The 20,934-nt window shown below is 32.8% G+C and overlaps 2 protein-coding genes across 3 annotated transcripts; both read right to left on the reverse strand.

Annotated features, from left to right (window-relative positions):
* Positions 1–3,641: 3,641 nt before the first annotated feature.
* On the reverse strand, positions 3,642–10,077 carry LOC113522668 (E3 ubiquitin-protein ligase LRSAM1-like). The gene is made up of 2 exons (XM_026908431.3): positions 7,780–10,077; positions 3,642–7,184 (listed from the first exon to the last, which is right to left on the reverse strand). Exon 1 carries the CDS (start codon positions 9,925–9,927, stop codon positions 7,798–7,800), a length of 2,130 nt encoding a protein of 709 aa, XP_026764232.1. The 5' UTR covers positions 9,928–10,077; the 3' UTR covers positions 3,642–7,184; positions 7,780–7,797.
* A 1,735-nt stretch (positions 10,078–11,812) lies between these two features.
* LOC113522967 (uncharacterized) lies at positions 11,813–20,193 on the reverse strand. 2 transcript variants are annotated; one of them, XM_052897906.1, is made up of 6 exons: positions 19,601–20,193; positions 18,937–19,155; positions 18,568–18,677; positions 18,098–18,305; positions 13,914–14,050; positions 11,813–13,840 (listed from the first exon to the last, which is right to left on the reverse strand). In XM_052897906.1, exons 1-6 carry the CDS (start codon positions 19,731–19,733, stop codon positions 12,305–12,307), a joined length of 2,343 nt encoding a protein of 780 aa, XP_052753866.1. In that variant the 5' UTR covers positions 19,734–20,193; the 3' UTR covers positions 11,813–12,304. The 2 variants fall into 2 exon arrangements, with proteins under 2 accessions (XP_052753866.1, XP_031770026.2); XM_031914166.2 differs by having other exon boundaries at positions 18,937–19,158.
* Between the last annotated feature and the right edge of the window lie 741 nt (positions 20,194–20,934).

The following is a 20,934-nucleotide window of genomic DNA, read 5'->3' on the forward strand; positions in this document are numbered from 1 at the left end:
GTCGATTTATTCTAGCATTACGCAAAAATTACTACACCAAATTAGATGTGGTTTTCCCACTACCAAAATCCACGTATATGAAATTGCAAGCAGAAACTTGTACTAGTATAATAATAAGTAAGTACCTGCATTTTTATAAAATGAAAGCAATAAGAAATTAATAACATTTTAAAATAAGAATTATACGTCCACGACATATCGAAATACCTACCTACGTACGAATAAGCAATATCGTCAAATCGAGCTTTCGTCCAAGACGACATTGACGCACTCTGTAACTCATGAGCTGAATAAAAATGTTACCATTATTTATTCTACCTCTGTTGGCTTGGCAATTTCCCTCCGTAGCTTTCCTGCGCAAATAAAAAATATTGACGTTGGCAGAAACTTTTTTGCTAACCTACATTTGCAATATATTTATCCAGCACATTAAATAAGCTAATATACACGTACCATATATTGCTAGCAATGACACGAAGGAATAGTCCCTGTTACTAAAAATGTCTTAAGTAGATAAGATTTTTCCCTCTCCCACGAAAATGATGTCCTATACGACATATCTGGTTTTTTTATACCACTGAGGTGGCAAACAAGCATACCTGAACCGTAGCCTATGAACGCCCATAATACCAGAGGTATCACGCGCGTGTTGCCGACCTTGAAGAAACCTCATTACCCTCCCTTTTGAAGAACCCCATGCTGTAGTCTCTTGGGAAAACCTCGGCAGGGAGCTGATTCCATAACCGGAGTGTTCGTAGGAGAAAACATCTCTGAAACTATATCTGGTTGTATATATATTAATGTCTTGTAAAAAAAAATATTATAGTTAAGCTCTTAAAAAAAACAACCCTTTTAGTAACAATAGGCGGATTGACCTAACTTCATCCACAACCATCATACCTCACTAATACCCTAGACTTCGCCAGGGTATACAAATTGCGTAAGTGGAATCGCCGTTCAATTTTCATACCATTAAAAAAAAAAACAATTTTTAATAAAGACTAAAAACAAAAATTTTCGTATTTTTTTATTCAACTAAAATGACAAACAAACAAGCTTATAAAACTAAATTAAAAGTGTGTAGGTATCGACGGTGGTTTAAATATAGTGTATGTGGTTACTGTATGTATGAATGAATAGTATAAATGCAATCAGAATTATCGCGTGCAAATTGGACATCATAAAGAAAGCTTATTAACTGCTTTTTCATACCTATATTTTTTTTATACAACTTAGAATGGCAAACAAGCTGACGGCCCAACTAATGGAAAGTAGTAACCGTCGCCTATAGACATGAACGGTACCATAGAGATAACAGAGTATACAGGGGGGAAAGGGATTGTTAGTAATGGAGACTGAGAATCCCATTGCTAGCAATATACCCAACCAGGTCGACCTCGTCGCGGTTCCCCCTGGAAACTATCATGATTAATTCCTGATGAATTCATCATGATGAGCTAACTGACCTGTTTTCATTCTCATCCATCACCCTTCACTGGTGCTCCGCCAGCGTATCCCGTTAGTGCGGGCGGAGTTAGCATACCATTTTCACCCATAAAAAAAACCGAGTATACAGTTTCACCCATAATAACATTCATGCATTGTCATTCCTAAGGATTAGTCCTTAGGAATAACAAGTAGGTGTTATACCTCTGTATCCTCTCTAGTGACGTACAGTTTCGTGACCACCTCAAAGATAAGGTGAAGCTGACATCTAAAAAACTCGGTGTGCTTAATAATAAATACTCTACAAATCGCAAATCCATCTCCACATGGAATATTGCTGTCAGTTATGGGCAGGAGCACCTAGATACGAGCTTGAATGCAACGACGAGCTATGAGAATCGTTGGTGATCCCAGGCTTACAAGCGGTATCGAACCCTTAAGTCTTAGCAGAGATCAATCATATTGAACAAGTCTACAATGAGTACAATCCGTTTTTACAACGGATTATGCTCAGAGAAATTGTCAATATGATGCCCATTGATGATGACTACTTTATCATCGTACAACTTGCCATCGACAGGGAATTCACCTTCATACAGCCTAGATGGTCGCGTACAAAGCGGTTTCAGAGATGTTTTCTCCCACAAACACTCAGGTTATGGAATGAGCTATCTACCGAGCTTTTTTCAAGAAACTACAGCATGGGGTTCTTCAAAAGGCTTGTAAAGGGGTTTCTTCAGGGTCGGCAACATGCGCGTATAACCCCTGGTATTACAGATTTTCATAGGCTACGGTAACCGCTTACTATCAGGTGGGCCCTATGCTTATTTGCCACCTCAGTGGTATAAAAAACCCTTTAAATTCACTGCCATATCCCACCTTTCAAACCGAAACACAGCCATGCAAATACAATTGCTTCACGTATAATTATTGCCGTAATCCAAAAAGTAATAAGGATTTCTTAACAAATGCCTATTTCACAACAGCTCTTTACTTCTATTATATAATTTCCTTCATGTTTGAACGGAATGAAGGTTGACATAAAAGGCTTATCTGTAATTGCTATTTACGTGTTAACTCCATTGTAGCATAGCATCGCCTCACGTGTATCAAAAGCCTATTATGTAAAAACGCTTTATCTCAGATAACATACGCAAATCTAAAAGGTAACTTATCTGTTCGATACTGAGCGAAGGTAATCATTTCTAGAAATATAGTCCAAGATAAATTTGTATACTATTCTTAAGAAACCTCCTATAAGTATTAAAAGACTTAAGCATTTATTTCTATCAAGTATCTAATCTACCTATATTAAACAAGATATATTATAAACCTATTGATTTTATAATTTTCAGTAAGCACTAAGCACATGCAGTTCATTTCTTTTAAAAACAATAATTAAATATTAATGAACGATGTAAAATTTTAATTAAGTGTCAAAGGCATAGGACCTTACTAATATAATAAAAATATAATTAAACAATGCATGTAATTGGAAGGTATTATGATAAAGTAATATGAAGTGTGAGTTAGCTGCACATTTAAAATGTGGTGTATATTTTATCTTGAAACGCCATCCAGAAGTAGTATATTTCTTTGTTTTTCTACTTCTGAAATCCACACTTACGAAGTATTGGGTAAAAAGTTATAGATATAGGGTAAAATCGAATGAATTAAACTTTTTTAAGACTATTCTAACGGTGAACCTAATCATTTTTTTAAAAACTGATATTATATCCTGTTACTAAATTAAATCACCAGAGGGAGACTTTGTACAAAAGTCGATTGCTTGGGTTTGTTGTATTTGTATGGTTGTGTTTCGGTTTGAAGGGTAGGATATGGCGTGAATTTACTGAGTACAGAGGAATAACACCTGAGTGAGGAAGGCTCAAGGAATGGCAACGCATGGGGGATATCATGGGCGAAACAGTATACTCTGTTATGTCCATGGTACTGCTGATGTCTATAGACGACGGTTACCACTTTCTATCAGGTGGACCGTCAGCTTGTTTGCCATTCTAAGTCGTATAAAAAAAAACTAACAATTACTAAGTTTTAACATTTTGAAACATTAGACATTTTGAAATTAATAAAGTCCCTTCCGTAAGTTATCAAACGGTATTTTGGAACGGTAATAATTCTGGTGTGAACACAATGGTACGTTTAGATTCTTTACTTAAAAACAAACACAAAGATGTGCTATAACTGTGTATTTGAAAAATTGTGATAACAATTCAAAAAGTAGGAAAAATATAACAATGTTGCTCTAGCAAGTGTAATCAAACCTCACTCTTTATATAAAACGTATGCGCTTATATATATGTATGTAATACCAAAATATATAAACATAGCATGGAGTATTCAATATATAGCCATAATATAAAGTACTGTTATAGAGATTATAGTCTTCTAGTAAATATTGTAAAAGTTCGAACTGCGGTAAAATCCATTAATCATAAGATTTTCCAGTAAAAGCTAATACTAAAAAGTGTAACATTCTGTGGTAATTTTAAATTTCAAACTAACTAGAATTTGTGACATGGCAAGTGGTGAAGTCTTTCTAGGTCAGTAAAGGTATTCGCTAAATATTATCAAAATTAGGGTGCCTTGTTAGTAAAATTGAAGATTTACCGATGTTCGGACTTTTACAGTAACATATATATGATCTTTAGTTAGTTACCATATAGCTATATAGGTACTTATTATTAAATTGGAAATTATACTAATAATCCATATTTCAATAAAAATACAATTCCCTACAATATGGGACACTAAAATAGGTAAAAATAATAGCATATACGAGTAGATATTGAGTGAAATATAGTGAATCTTTACACAATTTTATACACTCATATAAAACAAAAACCACAAAATTTGTACGAGATCATCATGAAATTTTTTATATAATTATTGAATTCAGAATTCAATCATGTAGTATAAATCGTTTTCATTTTGAATCCATTATTGAGACTCGCAACGGCATTTTAAACGAAACGGTCGTCTTTATGACAAATTCAACAAAAAAAAAACGCAACAGACAGCTTTCGTGCAACTTTATAGTTATTTGTAAAAATCCAGTTTTAAAATTACTTGATTAGAATATTCTACACGCAATGGACCATTGACTAGAGTAAAGTGAACCAAAATTTCATAGACAAGATTATAGAATAACTTAGTAATAATATGGAAACCATCTATATCTAAAATTAAAACACAATAGATAATTATCATCTTGATGTCAGCCATTATCTATCCACTACTGAACATAGACCTCCCTCATAGACTGCGACTAGGAAAGTTCCTGAGCCACCTACATCCATTAACTTCTTTCAATGCATTTGAGGTCGTCACTCCATCTAGTGGGAGAGGGATCCTATACTGCATTTGTTCGTACGAGGTCACCATTCAAGAACCTTTCGTCCCCATCGATTCTTAAAGCTATTTGATTAGCCCATTGCTACTTCAGCTTGCTTATCCTTCAGGCTATGTCGGTAGCATTGATTTTTTTTTTCGGATATCCTCATATCAAATTCAGTCACGCAAAGAAAGTCGGAGCATAGCCCTCTCCAAAACTCGCTAAAATATTTGAAGATTTTACATACGGGCAACCGTGTAAGACCGTGTTTCGGTCCCATGTGTCATCACTGGCAACACGCACTGGTTAAGTCAAACTTTAAGAAATTTTGAATATTATTCGAGTACTTTTCAGCACACATCGAGACGAATGTCTATCTATGTCTGCAGGATATATACATCTGTATACATCCTGCCATTTTTCGTTCTGCTTTATAATATCCATAATATTGCGATCGTATTACCTAATTTTTATATTTATTTAATATTCTTAAATAAATTGCTCACTTCATTTACAATTTTTATACTGTTTATACCAGACGCCCGTCAAGTATTTTTGCACTTCCCAAAGATTGGTAATAAGTGATATTTTACATCACGTGTTATTGATCAATAAATAAAAAAAAAAAACCTAACTTGAATGTGTTGAAATCACAGCCGAATCCCGAATCTGAGATTATCGAATATAAAAATTTAAACAACTATTATAAATATAATAGAAAGGCACAATCTATACGATTGACATGCGCCATATTATTTACAGTATATACATTACATGAGCAAAGAATAAACATATTCCTAATAAATAAAAGTTTAAACTATGACACAAAATAATACAATAGCAAAAAACCAATATCTTCAATTACATAAAAAAATGTTGGCCATAAATAAAATATAAAATTTGCTTTTGCATTTCTTTTTTAAGGTGTCCAAAGAGAAAATAGTTACAGTAACGTAAAGAAGATTCAAGAATCTTAAATACGCAACCTTTTTATATATATAATATCAACAAGCTTTTGTAATATTTTAGCATTTCCACGTTATGTTAATACTTAGATACTTAATCTACTTATATAATATATAAATTTAAAACATTATATACACAGTACAAGGCAAACAGTAATAGGAAAATATTTTGTTCCTACAAATTCCCATTAGCCTGTTTTTAAATTGTATTGCAACACTTTGTGGCACTTACGGCAATTTAGAATTTTCCTTCTATTAAATTACAACATTCATTAACAGGAGACTGTTAGCAATTATGACTATCAACCCTATTGCTAGTAATAGCAATATAACTTGTCAGGACGATACGACCCAATCCCCCTGAAAACCATCGTGAGTTCCTAGTTAATATGTCACGATGGGCCAACTAACCTGATTTCATCCTAACATATCATGTATCAGGTTACCATTCCATTTTCATTTATAAAAAAAAACACTTTGTATTTTGATACCAAAGACAATTAAATTACACACGCACAAATCATGTCCTATCATTTGTTAATATTACATTTAGAGCTAAACTTGTAATTTTAACATAGTTTTTACTTATACAACTTCATTTTTACAGGAATGTCTTATCAACAGTTGACCTTACCTAATCACAAAGGATATTGTAAGAAAATATACAAACACAAAGATTTCGGGCGAATAGGTATTTTACAATTAGATTTGGAAATAGGCATATAAATAACCATATGTTAAAGCTATCAATTGAGGCAATAATTTATTGTATTGCTTTTCATATTTTCCCGAATGTAAATGTGCGACTTTATTAGCTAAATAATACAACTAAAAAATAAAACTAACTTACTTATTCTTAAGTAATAGTTTTTATGGATTATTGGTATCATATCAGACTTATTCAACTTTGAAGCAGTCCTTACAAAATACATACATTTTATGAATCCATAAAAAATATTATCAATAGATACTATTGTTGACAAAATGAAGTTAATAGCACAGACTATTATTATACTGGCCAAAGAGTTTAGAAGAATAATTCTTTTTCTTTACATCAAACTTCAATTAATGAAATTTCACAGATGTCACTACTAACATTTAAAAAATAGTGGTGGTGTACATTTCAACTCAAATTTTAGAAATTAAAATATTTTTTAAATAAATTACTGATAATAACTGAACAGCATATACAGTATAGCATTGTCATGGAGTCAGTTTAGTGTGAAAGAGGACTTATACAAAAATTATTTATATATTATTATAATATAATAATTATATAGCATAATACTTGTTTTTTACTTATTGAAGTAGATTCTTGCAGCAAACATGTAAATTTTTGTCTGTGGTTAATACACAATTAATTGATAACTATAGAATCTTCATGTGTCCATTTTGTACCAATTTCCAGTCTTGAACTCCTGAAACAGAATTTTAAACACATCAAATTATAATACACATAAAATTCATATGCTCCATCATTTTTTTTTTAATTCCAACATCATAAAAAGAAATTGAAATCATTTCATAATAACATTAAAAAAAAATTCCTTATCCAAAAGAACTGTATGTTTATTTTGATAATAAGAACTTTGAATGTTTAGATATTTCATTATTGATTATTCAATGGAAGTGGAGATATTGGCTTAAAGATATTTATATTTAGAGATTTAGAAGGAGGGAAGAAAGGATTTAATATAGGATGATATAAGGAATAATATTTACACTTAATTCATTCATTGTAATATATAGCATTACAAAAATATGTTCTGTACACCAATTGTTTAAATTTAGCAAGCTTGTCAAACATGTCACTATTTATTTTTCTCTACCTATATAGATTTGAAAGCATATGTTGGTAGCCTACAGATGTATTTAATATTTTGTATGCAAATTATAGCCTAGAATGTCTAGATGAACTCATGGGATACTTTGTCCTAATTCATACAAATGAAATCACAGATAAGCAAGTTAAGTAGCTAATCATGAATAAACATAAAATAAAATAATAATTACCTACAATTACCATAACAATCATGCAACTCGGACTTTTATAGTCCTCTCTATGTTATCTCTACACAGTGGACAGCTTTCAATTTTCTTCTCACTCTCAGTACATGGTTGACAACAGCACATGTGGCCACAAGGAATAAATATAACTTCACACTTAGCATCCATACAGATAACACATTCTGACTCCAATATTGAGTTCTCAGTTTCACTGGTAGTAACAACACCAGTATAGTTTTGTTCGACATCTTCCTCTGTAGGAGCACTTGGTATTACCCTGTCAACATTATCAGCTAAAGAATGAATCTGAGTCTTGGCCTTTACATAGTAATTTATTGCTCGTAATATTGATTTTCTATCTGAAGAGAGTGACACCCCATTTTCTCTCAAATCGTCTATTGTGACATTCAATAAAGATTTATCAGAAAACAAAAATTTTACCAAGAATGGTAAACAGTGTATTACACCCTCCTGCAGTAGGTAATTTGCAAGAACAGGATCCAACTGCTTCCCAACTTCTAATAAATTCTTAGGTGCAGAGTCTATTAGTTTTTGATAATTTCTCAACCAAAAATCTGTTGTTTTTACAGTTTCATTCTCCATTTCTTTTAATGTGTCAACAAGTTGTTTCCTTCTTTTATTGCGTTGTTCCAACAAATCATCTAACAGATTCACTAACTGCATTCTCTGATGAAGCAACTCATTATAATTACAAGAAATCTGTAGTTTTTTCTTTTCTTGTTCAATAACACTAAGTCTGGCAAGATGTGCAGAAATCAATGCAATTTCTTGATTTAAGCTCCAACTTCTTGAATCAACTCTTTCAATCAGTGAAGCAACCATCGCTTTCTGGAGATCTTCATCTTCTAATAACTGCTGCACTAATACTGTATGTGACTGATCTTTGGCACTCAATAATTCTTCTAACTTAACAGCACCTTCCATTTCTTGCATAAGTATGCTGTGCTTCATATCATTTAAACTATCTTCATAATGTTTCTTGGAATGTTGAATTGAAAAATCTTCTTCAATAAGAGCTTCCATAGCCTTTAAAACATCAACTCTTTTGATATTGTCATAATTCTGACGAGTGATTTCAAGTAATCGATCATGCTCGGCTTGTTCATGTGCTAGTTGTTGCTGTAAAATCTCTGGTTTCAAAAGATCTGATTGTATAAAATTCCTAACCAAACACTCAACTTCTCTTTCATCATCCTGAATTGCTTTCAATAGCCTTTGTCGTTCCACTTCTTTGGCTTCATGGATTCTTGCAATTTCTGAGTCTAATTCTTGTTGTTCTTGTAACACTTTTGTTAGAAATTTTTCTCTTTGTTGTTTGGCAGCCTCATGGAATTTGTTTTCTTGTTCCATTACAGCTGCCTCATGCTCCTCCCATGTAGTCATATTATATTTTAAAAAAGGGTCATAAACATAACTTGGGGATTGAATAGATAAAATTTCAGAATCAGTGGATGAAGGAGGTATGTAGTCAACATTCATTTGCTTACAAAGATAGCTCATTATTTCAAATGTCTCTAGTCTAGCAACTCCAGCTGGAGGGAAAATGAAATGTTCACTATCCAGTTTTAAAGATATTATATTTGTGGCAAAACATAGCTCCGGACACAGTTCTTTCAAATCATTGTTTTCAGTAATATCCAATTGTCTAAGTGTTTTTAACTTCCCTAATGATGGTGTTAATGTTTTCAGTCTATTTTTAGAAACATTTAAAATTTGTAAGCTTTGTAAAAACTCAATACTATTAGGAATATCCTTTAAATTATTATCTTGTACATACAGCTCAGTCAAATTCACCAGATATTTGATGTCACATGATAATTGTAAAAATTTATTAGAACTAATATTTAATACTTTCAGGCAATATAAATCTGATAATTGTCCACCACCTTCTAAAGAATGCAAGTTATTACAATGCAAATACAAATGATGTTTCCTGTATACTTTGCATATAGAATATATGCCGGACGGTACATGCCGCAGTTGACAATCCGATAAATCGAAATCTGGCTCGGGTGATTCCTTAGCTAGATAGAGTTTCCTCTCTAATTTAGCTCGTGATTCATTAGTATTATTGGAATTTTTACCAAACAACAACATTGTCGTTTGTGTCAAACAAGACACTCCACAGCCCATTAAATTCGAAAATAATAAAGTAACACACTTAACAATTTCGCTATCACCGATGTAAAATCATGGCAAATAATTTGTTTAGAATAAAAACAAGTAGGTAATATTTCGTTATTTTATGATAATTGGGACCTATCAAATATTCCTGTCATCGTAAGAAATTGTCAATGATAAATGACAAATACTATCCAGTGTTGCTAACATTTTAATTATTCTTCAAATTTCATTATGCCCAGAACAAACATTTTTTTTTATGGGTGAAAATGGTATGGTAACCCTGGCTGCGCTAACGGGATATGCTGACGGAGCACCAGTGAAGGGTGATAGATGAGAATGTAAACAGGCTAGTTAGCCCATCATGATGAATTCATCAGAAATTAACCATGATAGTTTCCAGGAGAAACCGCGAGGAGGTCGACCTGGTTGGGTATATTGCTAGCAATGGGATTTTCAGTCTCCATTACTAACAATCCCTTTCCCCCCAGAACAAACATTTAACCACTAGAATACGAGTATACTGATAATAATTCATATTGTTACAAATATTGTCAATAATGTATAATTTGTTGTTAAAAAAAATTGTAAATATAAATAAGATTTTTAGTAAATGAAGATATGAATAGATAAAGAAGATATTCTGCTTTTTCTGATTTTCGTTATTTTATGCATAAATAGAGATCTTTTTATGGGATGAAACTGGAATGGAATTCCCGCATGCGCTATCAATATACACTGACTCATATAGTTATTACAATGATATATAGAAGTGTTATGTAAACAGTTATAATATAATATGATAAAAACAAGACACTGTGGGCGTATATTTTTAATTGATGATAATGGAATAGTATTACGCAACCTTTAAGAAAACGACTAAATCTTTTCAGGTGACTACAATCATGGATCATACTGTCCCTATGTTCGCTCAGAACCATATAGTGATCACATGCTGTTATTATAAAAAAAGTCTACGAATATACCAAATTATGTTCAAATCCTATTACCTCTCACTTTAGTACTATTTTCCTGTGTTCGTTTTCCTTCGTAATTTTTTTTCTGTTGTATGTGTGCTATTAAGTATGTGTATGTTATGTATATATTTAATTGTGTATATATTATATATGTATATGTATATATGTATATGTATGTATGTATATATGTTTGTATATGATAATATTTATATAATAATGCGCCACCTACCCTTTGTCTTTTCTCAATGTCCTCTACCCAAAGGTTGTCTGGAAGAGATTGCTTAGCGATAAGGCCGCCTTTTATATCACTTCTCATTAATATTTACTATATTTGTTATTTCTCTTTTTACTTGGTGCAATAAAGTGTAAAATAAATAAATATGTTAATAAATAAGGAAAATAATAGATATTTAGCCATTAATTAATAAGAAACAAATTTATTTTTAAATTTGTTTTTAAATAAATATTTTCCCTATATTAGAGAAGAATATTTTCCACTAAATTAAAAAAGAATTTGCTATTTAGACAACACTGCAATATTTTTTTGTTTTACTATTGGTGTTTTCAATAACATATTTAAACCCACCCTCTAATTATCTGGTGCCCACCCTAGGAATTGATGGTAGCTTACAATTATCCCATTTAACAAATTAGTTATACATCTAGAAGCTACCAATAAAGATCTCTGTCTTTACATAAACTCAATACCAGCTTGTCACATCAAATTGCGAAGGTGAGCCACTCAGTCATTGCTACTCTTCGCACATGGCAGAGATTTGATTGATTGATTGATTTGATTTGATTTGAAGAGATTGACCTAACTGACCTCTATCTATTACAATCTTATGTGCTAATACCTAGAAGTGCCAAAATACTTGGCAATTCCAATAACAATAGTCGAACCAAATAAAACAAATATATAATAATTGAAATATTACTTTAATTCTAATAAATTTATCTCTTAGTATATGTACATTATAAAAAAAATGCGAATTACTGAACCTAAGTATTAATCTTAAATATTCTATAAGGTTCCTATTTCTCAAGGAAGTAAGAAACTTAGCATTCAGCAAAAAGATTCTCACTACAAACGCTTCGCTTAAAAAATTGGGCTGTTTTAGAACAGCCCAATTTTTTTATTCTTCTGTAGATGAATTTGTACTTTCTATCCCGAACACGAAATTGAGCTGCTACATCTGCATTGTGATATATTATATAAAAACACAACACAGAGTACTACGTAAATAAATTACTTTTATCTTGGTCTCATGAACACTGTCAAGACCAAAGAGCTAGTATTTATTTAATTTAAGAAATTTTAAATCAAGTCTCTAAACCATATTAAAATTATATACGTATTAAAATTCAATTTTGTACTGTAAAAATATTTGTATTACACACCATCATTCTTTTCACCTATTGTTTTCACTTGTTTTCTTCGAACCGATTGTTTTACTTGTATCGAATGTATTGTATGGCGGAATGCCAGCGTCATCTATTCTGTACCAATGTCGGGTTAAAGGAACGGGCACCCCAAACAATAAATATGCCGTTGGGGAGTATACTTCCTCAGCATTTGGAGAATATATTTTTTGCGACTTTCTTGCAGAAAACGGACTAACACTTTTATCTTGCAAATCATCGCTATAAATGTTTTGATCATAATTAACTGGATTATGTTTATATTCATCTTTGATATACCATTTATTATATATTGGTACAAGTTTTCCTAATACTTTATAATGTATTTTTGTATCATTATCGGACACTTTATCTGTAGGAGAATATAAACTACTATAGTTATTCTTAGGTAGAATATTAGCCAATGATGCATAACCTGGGGTGTTATATTTCTTTTTAGCATAATATTCATGTTTTAATGGAAATGATGTTCTATATGTTGAATCCATTTCATTATTTGATGTTGGTTCATCGTCCTCTGTTGACTTTAGGGTTTCTTGTTGATTTTCTTCTAATATGTCAGACTCTTTTTTATCGTTTTGTTTCTTAGAACTGTATAAATCCTTTAAAAATAAGGCAGTTGAATTAACGTTTTCCTGATTTATATATTTTTCTTTTATTTCTTTAGGTAATAAGGAAAAATTATAATTGGGACCTTTTAATTTTTTTATTTTATCAGATATTTTTCGGGACGTGTCCTCAGGACTATAGAATTCTTTATAATCTGTATTAAGTCTATACACATTTAAATCTGGTGTTTGAGATGGATATACATGAGTTTTTATTATTTTTCCAAGTCTTTGAAAAGCATCATTCAGATCGTCATCTAATTTATCAGAAGAGCTATCTTGTTTATTTTTAACTTCAGGTCGTATTTCCTCAGAATTATTTTGATTGTCTTCTTCGGATGTTGATTCCTGTGAGTTATTTAGATTTTTATCTTCAAAAGTAGAGCCCAAATGAGAGTTTTCTTCCGCTAGACTTTTTTCGGTTCCTTTATACATTAAATTTGGGTTTTTAGCTGTTCTACCTTCATAACTATTGTAATTATTTTCTTCTTGTGGATTCTCATTAATATGATCTTGTAGTTTCATCTTACCACGACTACTGTAGTACTCTCCACTTATTGATGCTAGTGGTTTATATATATTATATTTTAATTGTTTTCCCCAGTCTTCACTTTGCGACGTTGGCACGGCTTCCGGCGTTTTACTAAAATAATCAAATAAATGAAATTCTGGAATATCAGGCAACTGATACGTTTCTGCTGAAGGTAGCAATTTTATGACCACTGTTTTACCTTGATGATATCCAATTCCATGACCTTCGAAAGGTTTATTTTTAGGAGTCTTCTTTTTTGGCACGGGCTTTTTCGTGGTCTCTTCTTCTGCATCAAAATTATTTGAATCTGCGTCACAGTACATTTTATTTAATTTTTGGGTATCTTTATCGGAAAGACCAATTCGTTGTCCAATGTCCGCTCCACTCTAAAAATAATTAAAATATTTAGTGTCTCTATAATTTACATTATAAACAATGTGGTAATTCATAGATGCTTACCATTTTAGGCACAATCGTATCCTGTCCATTAGCGGAAAATGCTCGCCGACTGTAATGAAGGACGCTATCGTAATCGTAACCCACACCAAAGTCAGAGACAGCAAACGTATTGTACTTGCGAAAGTTGTGTCTTGCAGCTGAAAATCATATATAGAAATATTAATTTAAACATCAATGCATAATTATATAATAAATATACATGTAGCAGAGTTAACACCTAATGACATTCTCTTTTAGTAGGCAAGCAAACAATTAAGGAGTGCATTTACTACTAAAATATAAAATATACTAATACATATACACCTATATATATCATCTAGGGATATTTTGAATTTTCTCAATTTTCTAAAATAAATATCATATATATTTTTGAAAAGCCCATTTAACAGATTACACTTCAAAATAAAATAAAATAATAATTCTGGCATAATTTAAGTTTTATTTAAGTGAAGACAAAAAATGGTAAAATTAATTAAAGATTTTTTTATACAACATAGAATGGCAAACAAGCTAATGTTTTTTATAAGAAAAAAGAAATATAAAGCTAAGTATTCAAGTTTTTAAAGTGATACAAAAATTAGAAGTCAGTAAAACCACCCATGATTTTAATAACGTTTCTGCAGCGGTTTTTCATGCTTTGAATCAAGTGATCAAAGTCCTGCTGTGGAATATTGTCCCAGGTTCTGCTTAGATGCAAAAAATGTTGCTCTTCAGTTGCAATGTTCGCAGTAAAATCCTTCAGAGCCCTTCTTTGGTGTATATCCCACGTGTGCTCTATGGAGTTTAGGTCTGGTGATTGCGCGGGCCAGCTTAAGACCGACACATCGTGCTCCTGCAGCCAGCTGGTCATGATTCACGCTGTGTGCGGGCGGACGCTGTCTTGGATGAGTTTAAATTCTTAGCCCATTTGCAGTCGACGGGTATGGACAATTGGTATTAGCACCTGGTTACGGTATTTTTTAGCGCTCATGGTGTTTCTGATCCAAACGAGGTCTATTGGGGGAAAAGGGATTGTTAGTAATAAAAACTAAGAATCCCATTGCTAGCAATATACCCAATTAGGTCGACCTCCTTGCGGTTCCCCCTGAAAACTGTCGTGGTTAATTCCAGATGAATTCATCATGATGGGCTAACTGGCCTGTTTTCATTCTCATCGATCACCCTTCACTGGTGCTCCGCCAGCGTATCCCGTTAGCGCAGGGAGGCTACCATTCCATTTTCATCCATAAAAAAAACCAAGTCTATTCTGCTACCGACACGAATTCCCGCCCAAACCATAATTGTACCGCCTTTTTTTATAGAACTTAGAATGACAAACAAACTGACGGCCCACCTTATGGAAAGTGGTAACCGTCGCCTATAGACATAGGCAGTACCATGGACATAACAGAGTATACTGTTTCGCCCATGATACCCCCCATGTGTTGCCATTCCTGAGGACTCGGGTGTTATTCCTCCGTACCCAGTAAATTCACGCCATATCCCACCCTTCAAACCGAAACACAGCCATGCAAACAACTGCTTTACGGTTGAAACACGAATGGGAGAGAGGTACCCAAGCAATCGACTTTTTTACAAAGTTTCCTCCGCCATGGTAAGAATGGACTTCCTGAGGGTATCGCAAACGGCTCTCTCGACCAGGAACTTGCCATACACGTACTCTTCGTGAATCTAGATGGAAACCAAATCGGAGCTCATCAGTAAACAGTATTACAGACCACTGGATATTCTCCCAGAGCAAATGTTCATGAGCCCATTGTAATCTTCGTCCACGATTTCTTTGACGCAGCGCTGGAGTACGAAGCGGTCTGCGAGCATGCAGGTTAGCTTCATGCAGTCTTCTCCTCACAGTTTGGTCACTCACGAGCAACTGGTACTCTGACTGGAGCCTTTAAACTAACTGCATGGCCGTAACATTTGGTTGCATTCTCGCGGCAATTAGCAAAAATCGGCCTTGCTGGTGAGTGGTAATGTGCCTCCCACCAGGGTGTCCTTCAGCCACTTCACCAGTAGGACGATAACGTGACCATAATCTTGATATCACATTTTGTTTTATTCCAATCGCCTCAGCTACCGTCCGTTGAGTAGCCCCCGTTTGGAGCATGCCTACTGCTCGTAACATCTCCTCTCTTATTAAAAGGCGCCACTGCATGATGAAAACAGTCGCATAAATTCCAGATCAATCACTAACTTGTTTTAAAACATTAATTTGGCAAAAAAGATTTCCAAAAACTATGATAAGTAAATTGAAACATTCGAATTTTACCTTAGTAATGCCGCGCAAATCAATTGTTTTTAATTATTTTTTCAAATACAAATTTAGAATCATTAAAAAAGACCTATAAAATATCTCCAAAAAAAAAAAACGGCCAGTATTTTTAGAATTTAAGAACTTTATATGAAATATCCCTAGCCGGTGTTGAGGTGTGTATATAAAATATATTTTACTCAAACATGCTTGGAAATGTGAGCATTATTTTGACAATCTTCTTCGAGATAAATCAAAATTGCCGTACTGGCCAAGATACATGCGGGCAGCGACCGGCAAAAGTTATATGAAAATCCATATCTGTCGTGTTTTGCGGCCAGATAAATTACTATGTAAACTCATATCTGTCCTGTAATTTAAAAATGGAATGCCCTTTTACTTCGAAACATGGCTACCAAGGAGGTAACTTATACAAGGTTTTATTTAAATTTCGAACTGGCTTGCAAATAGAAAGAAAAATTTATTGAAAAAAAAAAAACAAGTGAACATTATGGCGCGTGAAAAATTATTATTGTTCGTTATTCGTCATTGAATTTAAAAACTAAAATTGTGTTTTTTATTTCCACGCATTGTTTGAGAAAAGTACTATACAAGCCTTGGCCACAACTAGGCATTGATGGACTCACGTATGTGTGCCTCGGTTACACCTCGGCCCACATTTGTACGTTCGTCTATCAATGCCTCAGTTGCTGGCCGCTGCAATAATGTACTATACCTACATATAATATATATACAACTATAATTCTAATGCTGATAAATTAGAACAGCACATAATAAGGCAGAAAAATAATAAAATATATATTAACATTAGATTAGATTCTTGATAATTTTAAATTAAAGTTATAAACATCTACCATATTTAACCAAAATATTCTTTGAAGGATAGTTTTCTGAACCGTATCTGTATGCTAAACCGACATTTATTCCTGACCTGATATATACTTATAAAATTTCATCAAAACCAGTACAGTGGCTTTTATGTGATATTTGGATAAACAATAAAAATAATTAATGTGAATTTTTGTGAATTAGTGTGCAATTTATTCGTATATTTTATACTTTTTACTCTCTACCTACTCTGTATTATTTTCTACTTATAAATGTGGAAGTTTATACTAATATTTAAACATTTGTTACTTAACCATAGATGTAAACTATAATCATAGATTTATAAGTAGAATATTTTTTATTTGAATATATAGGTAATATTATGTAGGTATATATAGGTATATTATTATAATAATACCTTTATAAAATTTGCTGCATAATTTCTTCATAAAATAATCAACATACTAGCTCTTCCTTTACGAATTTATACTTAAGTATACATAGTGAAAACAATTTATTACTAAGCTATGTATCAAGCCACGCAATTTATATTCTTAATGTGTACAGATGGTGACAGTATCTATGACCACGATACTGGATTCATTGTCTCTATACACACATAGGTCTATACATGCGAACACTTAGATGTGATTTCCCACGTTCCTTTCCTTTATCATTATAGTGAAAGTCAAAACTTTTACCTCATCAATACTTGTTTTGCGAATGTCAGCGACCTGAGATAAGCGACTACATATTGCAATAACGATATCTTAAATTGCAAAATTATTCAACTGAAAATACCATAAGATTGGCTAGGGCATGATGAGTGACCTGTTTTAGTCCGCAGTACCATATCAATTTCAAATGTCAACGTAATAATGGGGATCCTATTGCTAATAATATACCCTACCAGGTCTACATCCACGTGTTTCCTCCTGAAAACCATCGTGGTTATTTCCAGATGAATTTGTCATAATAGGGTAACTGCTCTGTTTTTTTACCGGTGCCCCGCCATCGTACAGTGATAGTGTAGGCGAGTAGTGATAATGTACCATTACATTTTCACCTATTAAAAAAATAGACTTACGTTGTACAATATTCTCCCAAATAACATCAATATAGTCATCTCTATCCGGACTGCTCTGCATATGATAAAATCCAAGTGTATGTAATAGTTCATGCACCACAGTTCCATGTCGGAAGCATCCCCGACCTACTGGATGCCGGCCTGAGAGATTTAATACTTGGTATCCACCTTGGTATCCCACTTGTGAGAAACAACCACGCCTGCTGCCCTATATGATAAAAAGATTTTATAGCAATTTTCTTTTTAAAGTTATACTGTTTCGAGTGGTAAAAATTAAGAGTCGGTTATAGGCATGCACCATCTCTATATAGGCATTGGAAGACTTAAATTATCCACGTCGCTTCAAGTCGGAATATTAACTTCACAAACTTTTGCTAATTTAAGTTAGTCGTAAAATATTTACGAATATACACATTACCAACATATATGTACAAAAATTATGTAACGATAAAATAACACTTTATTTATACCTGTATAACTACAGCATCTCTGTCTCCTCTCTTATAAGGTCGAAACTTAACGCAAGATGCCCGAGCAATGTCATCTATCCCATTTTGTATGGCATCCACTTGGTCAGAAGCTGAAATATCACATTTTTTTAATATATCATTTTCATAATGCTGAGTAACGTTAGTTGTTTCTGTGGTGGAACTAGGAGCACAACACAGATAGCAAAGAGATGTAGATTCGAATCGATCGGATCGAATCGGCGGAAGGTAAATTTTTTAACTTAATTTTTGATATATCAAAATTTAAATTGAATGTTTTCAATTGTGATATTTCAAAATGCATATATATTTTATTCTTAAAATACTTTATTTTAATTATATATTACTAACAGAAATGTTCCTTTTGGATATAATAAATGACTTCGTTATCAGGCCATCTCTTAGTACTGTCCCGAAGGCCGTTCCTAGAAAGTCCTTCAGCGACGTCTTCTACTATCAAACGTCTCTGCTTTTCATTAAGGATAAGATCTCCTTCAAATTTCCCGCTTTCTTCCCACGCATGATCTGATGCTGGTTCATCCTCGTCGAGGTCGTCATCAGGATCCGCACCTTCTGCGGAAGTGGAAGGATAGAAATAAAAGAATAGAAGATTAATATGAAAGATAATAAAAGTTTAAAAGTTTCGAATTAAATCTGTTTTATATTCTAAATAATAATTAAGTTACAGTAAATTATTTAATGTCATAGATGGTTTACGTAGTAGATAAGAAACACTGTAACATTCTAGCGTCAATATTGTCTTGGGACTTTGGTTATTTACAAAAGACTCAAACAAAAAAATGTTTTTGGTAAAGTAGATCTATTCATTCAAAGTCACACTGCCTATAAGTAGTATTAATACTTACTCTGATTAATTTAAGTAGAAGGTACCTTTTCCTTCAATTGGTTTGAATTAATTCATAATCATTATAACTGCAAAACACAGTCCACTTGTAATTTTAAGACATGCATTTACCAAAATTACAAAGTATTTAAAAAGTATATACCCACTTACTTTTCAAAGTTTGGTCTAACTGCGAAGTTTTTTGGAGATAGTCGGTGAATTCTTCAATTTCATCTTGAGACATAGTAGAACACTCGAGCACACAAACCACTAGTATAATCACCAATATATTTATTAATTCCATTATTTTCTAATTGAAACCTATCCCTAATGACGTATTATTTAACGCATCAGAATATCTATCTACAACTCACACTCCATAGCAAGTATGTCATAATAGTGATATCTTTAAACATGTCACTAATGTTGGACAATGATCCATTTATAGATTTTACTCCTGTACCGTAAGATTTTTTCTGCCGAACAAAACCCATCGGGGTGGAGCAGGATTTAATATAGATTCCGGTACGACCATTTCACAAGGCAACCTGTAACTGCGCAGACGCCGCTTGCGACAGCGCCTGCGCTGGTCACAGCACGTTCCACCACCACCAACATAACTCATGCAAGACCAAATTGCTAAATTTATCGGCCGAGTTATTCTAACATTTCATGAAATTTTATCTTAATACAACAATAAATTCAATATGACATTTCTGTAATTGCATGGTGTGAAACACAAAAGGAAAATCAGCTGTCGCTCGTTGCGGTGAAATCGCAAATAAATAGCACTTATTCATTCATTGTATGCTAAATGTTAAAACTAGATATATATTTAGCTCTTGGAGCAACTTAGTTTACCCAACAGCATGACCTGGAGGGTCACAACAATGACACGTAACGTAAGGAAAAACATATCCATACTAATATTTTAAAAGTGAAAGTTTATTTTAATTCAAAGTGACTAAAATCGCTTAAGCGTTCATTTATTGGTTCCACGACTCTCCTACCCCTTAAAATTTAATAGCTCGAATAATCATCTTGAAAGTCATATGTGACGTGGAGAACATAAGTAACTTTTTATAAACAACTATATTTTTACTACTAGCTATTTTTATTGTAACTGTTTTAATGGGTACTTACCTAATAAATACGTCATCGGCAAATCAACGAAATATTTATTGACGTTACAAATCGCGCGGAACATAGAAGTACTCCAAATGTTTTCAATTTTACACATGGTTAAGCAAATAGTTTAAAAGATTATACAACATGATCAAATTTAAGCCGAGTCTACTGCAATAAATCAATGCCATTGTCAGTTAACAAAACCATAAAAATTATAATTTGCGCGAGAAAATCGAATTTGTATAAGTAGGTTAGGTACCCTTGAATTGAACAGAAAAATTTCAACATTTAAAGAACTGATCTCTAGTGTGACAGACACGTTTTACTGTTTATTTCTGTAGCATGTATGCATATAATAGTCATGGGTAAATAATGGT

The sequence above is a fragment of the Galleria mellonella genome, unplaced genomic scaffold (assembly GCF_026898425.1).
Source record: "Galleria mellonella isolate WM207_F2 unplaced genomic scaffold, CSIRO_AGI_GalMel_v1 utg38, whole genome shotgun sequence".
Lineage (NCBI taxonomy): Eukaryota > Metazoa > Arthropoda > Insecta > Lepidoptera > Pyralidae > Galleria > Galleria mellonella.